This window comes from Chaetura pelagica, unplaced genomic scaffold (genome assembly GCF_000747805.2).
Source record: "Chaetura pelagica isolate M959 unplaced genomic scaffold, ChaPel_1.0 scaffold414, whole genome shotgun sequence".
Classification (NCBI taxonomy): Eukaryota; Metazoa; Chordata; class Aves; order Apodiformes; family Apodidae; genus Chaetura; species Chaetura pelagica.
The window spans coordinates 1,019,328-1,029,001 of record NW_009952976.1 but is presented as its reverse complement, the minus strand read 5'-3'; the positions used below and the strand labels follow the sequence as shown (position 1 = coordinate 1,029,001).

Below are 9,674 nucleotides of genomic sequence, written 5' to 3'. Positions count from 1 at the left end.
AATGGCTTTCCTTGGCACAAGGGGAAACCTATTTGACAGTTCACAGTTAAGTGGCATTACTCTTTACCATGTCTTTTTCTTCCCTCATTGAAAAAAAAACCAAACAGCTAGCAAGAAGTTTGTCTTACAGACAGGCCTTTCCTCTGGCAGTAGGTGTGCACAGAAGAGGTGCTGCAAACACAGCCATACAGAGCAGCACGGTGGTGATCCAGCTCCTGCCAAATGCAGTGGTGCCTGCCCTAAGGACATGAGGATGTGCCAGTTTGGGGTTCCTGAGTGAGAGCAAAGGCAAAAACCAGCCTTCCACTCTCTCCAGGCAGCAAGATGACCCTCACCTTCTTCTCCCCCCAGTTACTTGATTCCAGGTCCAGTTTTGCCATGCACCAGGAAGAGAGGACTGGCCCACAGCTGACCCAAGGGAACACCCCAGTGGCTGTGGTTTGTTCCAGCCTTCTGTGCAGGAGGCAGGAATGAAAGTCAACACAACACACACAACAGTGAACAAGCAGCTAAAGGTATCAACACTCCTGTATTAAAGTGCAATTCAAAAAGTTACAAACATTCATGGTTGTTTTTTTGGTTTTTGTTGTTTTGTTTTAAATACAGAATTCTTAGAATATTTCTAATTCAAACATAAAAGGTGTTTATAGTTAAGGAAATTTACTTCCCCACACACAGGGCTGCTTTAGAAATTCACACTTGCAAGTTGTACCAGCCTGGCTTGCAGGAAAGCCCTGGCACACAGGGAAGCAAGAGGGAAAACACTTTCCCCTTCACTGTGAAGGCAGGAAGAACTATGATCATCCCATATCTAAAGTATCACCAGGGACTCCACCAAATTAAAGAGACTCTCTGCATTGGGGTTAATGGCACCATGTCCTACGGAAGAAGGAAAAGTTATGGCTAAGCTGCCAGTCTGCACAAGAGCTGAGCATTACCAACACCAGACAGCAGTTCACAGCTGAGAGAGGGCACTGCATCCCTAAGCAGCCCCACTCCAGTATTCCAGCACGCACCTGCCCACCCTGCTCCCACGTGGGCACACAGGCCCTGGCTGCAGCAGCCCAAGGAAGAGAGGAAGGCTGGTTTCCCCCTGTGGAGCTGGCACGCAGTGCAAGTTCACTCAGCAGGGGGAGCCAGTGCTGGGGGACAGGTCTCCTGACGGCTGGTGCCAGGTCATCTTCCTCCTGTAACTTATTTTGCCGGGAGGCAGACAGCCTCCCGTGCAGTACTTGACTCCCATTAGGCTTGAGGAACAGCTGCTTGACACAGGATCATTGCACGGATATGGAACCCGCTTCCAGGAGAGGGAAACATTGAGTTGCACGCCTGCCCTCTGCTCAGTGCCCTGCAGCACAGCTTTGTTTGCTTTTCTATTCAATGCCTACAAAGGCAGGCTGACTGGGGCCTCCTCCCCTCCCTCTTGCACAGCCAAATGCTTCAGTGTCTCTTAGGATCCACTGCCCAAGATCATCACACCATAACTGTTAGTCCAGGATACAAAACAAAAGCTTCCAGCATGATATAGGATTTCCAGAGTCCCATCTCATGCTGACCTGTGCTAGATTTTGAGGAAATTTAATGCATTTCTGGGTCACCCAAAGGGTCTACAGAAGGAACCTCATGCCTCTCTATACCTTTCCCCTTGGATGGTGCTTCAGAAGAAGTCAGAAGTTTGACATTCTGTGTAGTTTTACTCCAAGATCCCAGAGCCTTCACATTTTAGTCCTAGATGGGTGATGAGGTCTACTGGTTGTTTCAGAAGTCCATTTCTCTCCTCAAGCCAATGACAGAGCAAAAGGTTAGTGCTTCGACCCCACGAGATAAAGCAAATAAGCAGTAAAGTGCTGTTGATCCACCTTGTATTGCCACCAACTAAAGGTTTAAGAAGGGTCAGGTTCTCAGCTGCCCAGCACTACATACATTGTATACATACAGAGACCTCGAGATACGCTAACCCGAGGGGGTAGTAACAGCCAAGGTGTCTTCAGGGAGAGAGAAACTGTGGGAGGCTGGTTGCCATTTCCTTCTGTTAGTTGTTCTTCTTATCCTCAGGAGGTGCATAAGGAGGTGGCTGATCCTGGAGGGAGATAGAACAGAGTTAACAACCCTGCTTGTTTTATGACAAGCTCCTCCCAGGCAATCCCAGGCTTGGCTTCCAAGAAATGACTGGTCTTCAGCTTGCTAGTATCAGTTATGTTCCAGGATATATGCTGCCTCCCTTAATTTTCTAGTGAAGATCCCCTCAAAACCAGGTAACAAATGGGCTGTTGCAAACAGACCACTTAATAGATTTAAAATAGGTTTTAAAAGGTTTTAATCGTCACCCTCCCTTCACTTCCAGGGCTTTGTCTCTGCTGATGGTCATAGCTCTGACCCAGCAGACAGCAAGCTCCTGGGCTGAGGGCCAGCTCTGCTGCTCCATCAGTCTCCAGCCCACCAGAGCCACACGAGGCAGTCAAGGACACAGACTGGCTGTCACGTACCCAATGTAGGCTGCAGCCTACCTACCAGCTGCTGCTGCTGCATGAACTGCAGGAAGCCTTCCTGTCTTCACAGAGCCCAGAAAAAAAAATATGAAATAGAAACCCAAATGCTCTCATCCTTAAGCAACATGCTTTTCTTTTCGTTCTCCCCACTTTCAGGCCAAAGGAAGCAGAGAGCTGTCTGTTCTCTGTGCCCATACAAGTTTGCTATGCCTTTAAGAGTAAGACAAGTACCAAATGGCTGTTACTGGATGAATCTTATGGCCCTCCTCCTTCCTGAGGATTTGACAAGCCTCCTTCGTGGGACTAACACCCATGCCTCCCTCTCAGGAAAATGCATGCTTTCTGTGCATGTTCAATATGAAGGCACACTAGACTTTGCTAGGAAAGCAGGCCACTGTTGCTGGTGGTGACAGAAGAGGGAGCAGGCACACGCAGGCCACAGGTGTGGTACTCACCATGGGCATATACACATTGTGTGGGTTGGCAGGGTTGTAGTACGCACTGGAAGCAGCTTCCATGGCCTTACTGTCTCCTAGAAAGGAAGGAGAAGCAGCAAATGTAGGAGACTCATCTACATGTCTTAGGCAGTGGTCCCAGCCCCAGAGCCTTCTCCCCAGCCACAGCTCTTTTGAGGGGTTGACAAACAGCCAAAGAGCCAAAAGCAACCACAGGAAGCTGGGTTTGAATTCAGAGCAGTCAAGGAAAGCTGCAAGATGGCCAGAGCTGGCCACAGGCTGCATAGTGGAGATGAGCAGCTTCCCCACACTCTGCTACTTCAGACAATAGATCAAGATGACTTTGAGCTCCTGCACTAGCAACAGCTTCCTCATCTCACGCTGTGCCCACACCACAACTCACATCCCTGCCCCCTTTTGCACCCACACCCTGGCAGCCCTCCAGTCCCATTTACCTGGCATCCCTGGGCCCGTCCAGGCTGCAGGAGCTGAGGGGGCTGAGGGTCCTGCAGGAGATGGGCTGGAGTACGGGGGAGGAGGTGGCACATACATGGAGCTCATGTTTGGAAGTGGTGGGTAAATACCTGGAAGAGATGATACAAAATTGAGGCTTCAAACTGTGGCAATGGGACAGAGGAGAAAAGAGCTCACAGGCCCAGCTGCACATTAGCCCTGGACAAAAGCAGCACTGAGGGAAGCTCTGCAGGCTTGAAAGGGATGTAGACATCAGGGATTTGACATTTGGCTAATGATTGTCATGCCAGCAGGCAATCATTCTCTGCCAAGCGGCAGTACAATTTACAAACCACATTTTCACCTCCCATCCAGCTGCAACTATAGAGACACACGGGTGTGATCAACAGCACGTGACAGCTTTTTGCAAGGACACGGATCCTTGACGGAGACAAAACTAGAGTAACCCTCCCCATACCCCCATATCCCCATTGTGATATCTTTACAACTAACACCAAACACACCCTGTCAGTCATCCTTATACAACTTCCAAACCTGGAGTCTGGGCATATGGATATCCTGTGGGCTGTGGAGCAAGTCCGTAGGCATTCATTGGAGGTGGTGCATAAGGATATGGTCCGTTTGGTTGTGGAGGAGCAGCATAGCCCCCCGGCATAGGTGAATACCCCCCTGGAGCAGGCGGAGCAGGTGCATATCCTCCTGGCACAGGTGTATAGCCATAGCCGGGGTTCTGGAGAGGAACGCCACTGGAAGCTAAGGAGCACGTTTGGTAAGCCAGACATCCTTTTGTTGCAGTTAAACACACAGAATAAAAGGAAAACAGCCCTGTTCATGCAGCACCATTTCCCATCACCTGAATCCACTGTACAGTCCCAGCAAAACCCCCTGCGCTTGAAAAGCACTAGTCTCCTTGCTGCACATCCACAGGCTGCTGGAGGAAACCAGCTGCAAAAACACCAGCAGGTACCAGTCCCACCAGAGAGCTCCCACTGCTGGAAGAAAAGACCATTCTAAAGCATCAATAGGGTGGTTTTCCCTCCTTTTTCAAGTTTTTATCAGATTAAAAAAAAAAAAGTACATTAAAAAAATGCCAATTTTTTAAAAAATAAAACTTTTGAATCAGGAAAAAAACGTACATCTTTGCCCATTTGAAAGTTTTAGATCAAAGTTTCAAGTTTTTATCAGTTAAAAAAAAAAAAGTACATTAAAAAAATGCCAATTTTTTAAAAAATAAAACTTTTGAATCAGGAAAAAAACGTACATCTTTGCCCATTTGAAAGTTTTAGATCAAAGTTATTCTTTTACATTTATTCTCCCCATGTTAACTTCCCCTATCTTACTCCACTATCCATTATAGGATTGAACTGAGGGTAGGTAAGTGAATACATTTTTCACTATCATATATTTCATCTTTATTCCAGGAGGAATAAGCTTGTGCAGAAGAAGGTGGTTCACCTCAGAAGGACAAACTTCAGAATATTCTGATTGCACAATGAAACAAAGAAAAAGGGCTGGAAGGGAAAACAAAAGTTCCCCTGGAAAGATACCTCACAACACTGCTGTGGAAGCATTCATAGAGTATCCCTCTTCCCCAGCCCACGGAGTTCAAAAAGAGCACTATTATCTAATTAGCTAAGCCAACCACGGATGAACTGCAGGCTCTGAAGACCCCTTACCACTAGAGGCAGCTTTGAGCATCAGCTGTCCAAACTCAATGGCTCCTCCACTGTTGAAAGTCAGTTTAAACGTCCCCTGCCCTTCCCAGCCACCTAGGAAGGGAGAGAAGAATTGAAACAGACCATTGACCTCCACAGTAGAAGTCAAGCCAGCAAACCTGTTCAAGGCCAGCTTGGACAGGACTTTGAGCAACCTGGTCTAGTGGGAGGCATCCCTGCCCATGCAGAGGGGTTGGAACTAGATGATCTTCAAGGTCCCTTCCAACCCAAACCATTTTATGATTCTAAACCAGTTAATACTCCAAACTTTTTCTCCTTCTTCATTTCAAAACTATTTTGCATGATATACCCAGGGGGAAAGAATCATGGCACTGCTGTCAGATGTCCCCCAAAACAGAATCTCAAGAAGTTAAAGAATTGACTTCTTTACCCTTTAAAAGACAATTCACACTATAGCTATGCAGAAGCAGCCTCATCTAGATATCAGGGTGTTTTGTCCTTTCCTGAGAGGTTTAATAGAACCTAATAATGAACACATTGTAAAGAAAGAACACATCATTCACTGGGGATTTTAATCAAAAGCCCTCAAATGAAGTTTTATTGCTGACCTCAGTGGACTACAGATCAGATCTGCAACTCAAGCTAGGATTTAAATCAAACGCAACCATTTTGATCTCTTTGACCCACAGAAACTCAGACAGATTATAAATGCCCTGGTATAACAGCAATTTTTCAGATAAAAAGCAAGAAGGGGATGACACTGCAGGATAAGAACACTTCATTTTATATGGGTTTTTTGGTATTGTGTTTGAGGGTATTTTTTTAGGGGGAGGTTGTTTTTTGTTGGGGGATTATTTTTTAAAAGAAAAAGATGTGTTTAAGAAAACATTTCATAAAGTAAGACTTGTCTGGCTAACAATTACATTAGTAGAAGTAGAGAGAGTCTCTTGGGGACAAACAAAGGACAGGAATATAAGAAAAACATCCACCATGGATACAGTCACATCCTCGGAGATCAAACACTTTAAATTAGTATGATTTCAGCTCAAGAGAGAGGGCTGATCCACAATCCAGAAGACCCACCACATACCTCCTGCCTCAGCCTGAATCTGTCCTTTGATGTAATTGGCAGAGAAAACAGGTTGCTCGATGGAGCATCCCTTCACCAAGTAAAATGGCATCATGAAAGACAGCATGGGATCCTTGCCCTTCGACACAAAGATCATCTGCAAGAGAGGATCACCTCTGGATCACCTGGTTTAGATGTAGAGGGTGGTCATGGAGTTCTGGCTACAGCAGCATCCACGACATAGGTAACTTAACTCCAAGCATCCATATGCACTATGTTATTTCACAGCTTTAGTACTGAGGGATCCCAAACAGATTTATGGAACATGGCTCACCCGCCTGAAGCATGTATGCTGCAAAATAACATACTGCTGAAAACATGGGTGCACGTTTAGGGAGTTTTATTGTTGCTTTTTAGGAATAAGCAATGGCAGTTTTCAAATAAAGTCATACTGATTGACACATTATATGAAATACATTATCCAGACAGCAATTTCTGGGACTGCATCTGCTTTGTAGGGAGTAGGGATTGTGAAACAAGCACCAATTATCCTATTTCCACCTCCCCTTCTCTAACCTAGTACTCTCAACCTTTCCTCCCATAACAAAATCACTTATTCTGTCACCAACCAGGATTTCAGTCTGAAGTCGGTAAGATCCCTTGAGAAAAAAGCTGCCCTGGTGGCATCAGACTTACCCTGTAAGGGGTGAGATACAGCATCCCTTTCTTGGTGCCCCTGAAGGCTTCAGGCTTGCCTGTCACGTCACTGAAGGACAGCTCCACATCTTTGCACTGTTTGAGAACACTACAGGAGGAAACCAGACAAATGGAAGACAAGCTCAGCAGCAGCTCTCGCATCCTACCCCCCACCCCGCATCACAAAGGGAAGGGGACAGCACACCCAAAACTCTGATTATCCCAAAAGACACAGTTCTGATGTAGGCCCTGACATTTTTCCTTTGAATGGAGAGGGGTGACTTAAGCAGAGTAGAAGAATTCATCCTCTCACCTGGGAAAACCCCTGCTCCTCCTCCACAGAGGGAAGCTTTAAATGTCAGTTTGTCTTTCAGTCTCTGCCCACATTCAGACAGTTCTACTATTCAATGACCCCTCCCCACCCAAGAAGTGGAATCAGGGGAAAAAAAAAAAAAAAAAAAAAGGAGAAGACCCATGGGTTGAAATTAAAACAGATTTAATAAAATAATTATGAGGAACTAGTATTAATCCCAATACTAACCTGAAATGAAAACTTATACTCAACCCATACAGTGGTCAGGAGTTGTGAATGCCAGATGTCAAACCCTGGGAGCAGCCCAGTTCCAGAGCAAACAGAGGAACAGGCTTGAGGAGCAGAATGACAGGTGAGACTCTCCAGGGATGGTGGCCACTGAGGAAGAGGCCTGTCCCCAGCAAACGTCCCAATTTATAGTGAGGTGATATTTATGGTATGGAACACTTCTGTTGGCCAGCTTGGGTCGGCTGCCCTGGGTTTCACTCCTCCTGGCCCTAGCTCCTAGCTGGTACAGAACTGCTGAAGACCTTGATCACTATGGGAACCTGCATTCTATGGCTGGCCACAAACTCAAACAAAAGGTCTTATCAACTTGGTTCTCACAGAATCAGGTGCTGCAGTCTTCTCAAAAATTGCAGTTCCCTGAACAGAAGGATTCCATAATTCTACCCCAGTGAAACCAGGACAGCTTCCAAAACCATCAGGTTGAGAAATTCCTCTCTCTGCCTGGGAAGAGCCTCCAGCACACAATGGGTTGAGGTGTCTGAAACCACCCCCTTGAAGCCAGGGTATCATTTCAGAGCAAGCTTTTCTCTCCAAGTCCACGCTCAAATCCAGGACTGGACACTGGACAGAAAAACAGCCCTGCCACACCCACTGTGAAAACTGAGGAAGTTGCTCCACTGATACCCTCCCTGCTGCCCCTGCTTTGCATGGTTTAAGTAAATATTTGTAATAAACAGCACCCTGCTAAGGAAAGAAACAAGGAGCCAGTAATGTCAGCAATAGCGCTATTATCATTGGACATCTATGGGAACATTAGTGAATTTCACTAATGACACAAAGCCAAATGAGAACTGTGAAAACTGAAGGGTCAGGGACATGGAGGTGCCTGAAAAAAATTAAATATTTTTTCAAGAAAAATGAAAGAGTCAACATTCAATGTAATTGAATCTACAGGGCAGGTCCTAAACATACCACCTAGCAGGGAAATTTGCAGAACAAACAAGAGCCTTGGGGGTGACAAGCTTGCAGAGTGTTACAGTGGCAGAAGGCTCCACGGTGTTTTGTGGTTCAAGAGCATGGAAAAACAAAACAGAACTCTAACCCAACACAAGCTTGAAGAGGCCAGATCTAAAGTAAGCCTTACATATTCTGATCAGCACACTGTGGAACCTGGACCAAGTCAAGAAACTGGAAAATTATTGGGGAAAGGGAGGAAATCAGCAGCACCACTGTATGGGAAAACAACCAAAAGCCCTGTACTTTCAGGTTGTGTTGGAAGAGATAAACATAACAATACAGACATTTCTGAAAAATGCAACTACCCAAGGAGGAAGACATTAGAATGTCTACCTTTAATGAGAAAAATCCATGATAACCAAGAAATTCAACTGGGACATTACTGCATAGTTGAGCTAGATGCAGTGTCTCAGACTGACAGGGGAGCAGAGCTCCCTCCACTTCCAAGACTCAATGGGGCAAAGTTTCTTCTAAGCCAAACAAAACCAGCTTCTCAACAGCTTAGAACCTACCAGAATACTTCCTCAACCATGTCCTGTAGCAGTGTCTCGTGCCAGTTTGCCTCATGAGGAGGAATTTCTACACAGTCACTGCACTGTTTCCTCCTTCCCAGCTACTCACACAAGCAAATAACATGCGGCCACCACCACCGGGGGTAACGAGGCTGCTGAACTGGTTTGCACCCGGTGCCCACCCAGGCTGTGCACCCTGAGGACCACACGCCTGTGACTAAGCAGCACCTCGAAAAATGGCTTGAGGTCAAGGAAGGGAAGATCTCCTTTTAAACCAGCAGGACTTGCCTGACTGAAGTATTAGCAGTCAGTTACAAACTCAACATGATTTGGAGTTGTCTTGGCTCAGGAGACAGGACAAACCAGAGAACAGAATTGCTCTCTATTACTCCCCTCCACCCTCCCAGGGTGGAGATCCTCCTATCGACACCATAAAATGAGTCTGTGCCCCCTTCAAACTGTAACAGGAACTTTTTTTCTTTTTAGTGTATTTTCCTATTGTTTACCAGACCTCAAACCGACTCGGCGATCCTTTACTGGGTTCCCAAGGTTTCTCCAGCCAAGGCCGGGATGCTGGGAGCACCTACACCCACCCCGAAGTCGGTGTGTCCGTCCCCACGGGCCGGCCTGGTGGGGAGGCCCGGAAAGACGCTCCGGCAGCACCTCGGGGGGCACCTGCTCCCCAGGCCTCGCCTCTAACGACACGTCCTCCTTACCTCGGATCGACGTGACTCAAACCTGCCTG

General features: G+C 46.6%; 1 protein-coding gene across 1 annotated transcript; it reads right to left on the bottom strand.

The window, feature by feature from the left end:
* Nucleotides 1-2,032: 2,032 nt before the first annotated feature.
* WBP2NL (WBP2 N-terminal like) lies at nucleotides 2,033-7,021 on the bottom strand. Its single transcript, XM_009996367.1, has 7 exons — nucleotides 6,860-7,021; nucleotides 6,185-6,320; nucleotides 5,095-5,187; nucleotides 3,953-4,171; nucleotides 3,400-3,528; nucleotides 2,945-3,021; nucleotides 2,033-2,080 (listed from the first exon to the last, which is right to left on the bottom strand). The coding sequence occupies exons 1-7, from the start codon at nucleotides 7,019-7,021 to the stop codon at nucleotides 2,033-2,035; spliced, it is 864 nt and encodes a 287-aa protein (XP_009994669.1).
* Nucleotides 7,022-9,674: the final 2,653 nt, after the last annotated feature.

What these genes read in the sequence shown, in the direction of transcription:
- WBP2NL (XM_009996367.1), bottom strand. Translation starts at nt 7,021, where the DNA reads ATGCGAGAGCTGCTGCTGAGCTTGTCTTCCATTTGTCTGGTTTCCTCC. An exon ending in GATTCAGGCTGAGGCAGGAG is followed by an intron (nt 5,188 to 6,184) that starts GTATGTGGTGGG and finishes CTCCCTTCCTAG; the next exon opens with GTGGCTGGGAAGGGCAGGGG. An exon ending in GCTCAAAGCTGCCTCTAGTG is followed by an intron (nt 4,172 to 5,094) that starts GTAAGGGGTCTT and finishes CGTGCTCCTTAG; the next exon opens with CTTCCAGTGGCGTTCCTCTC.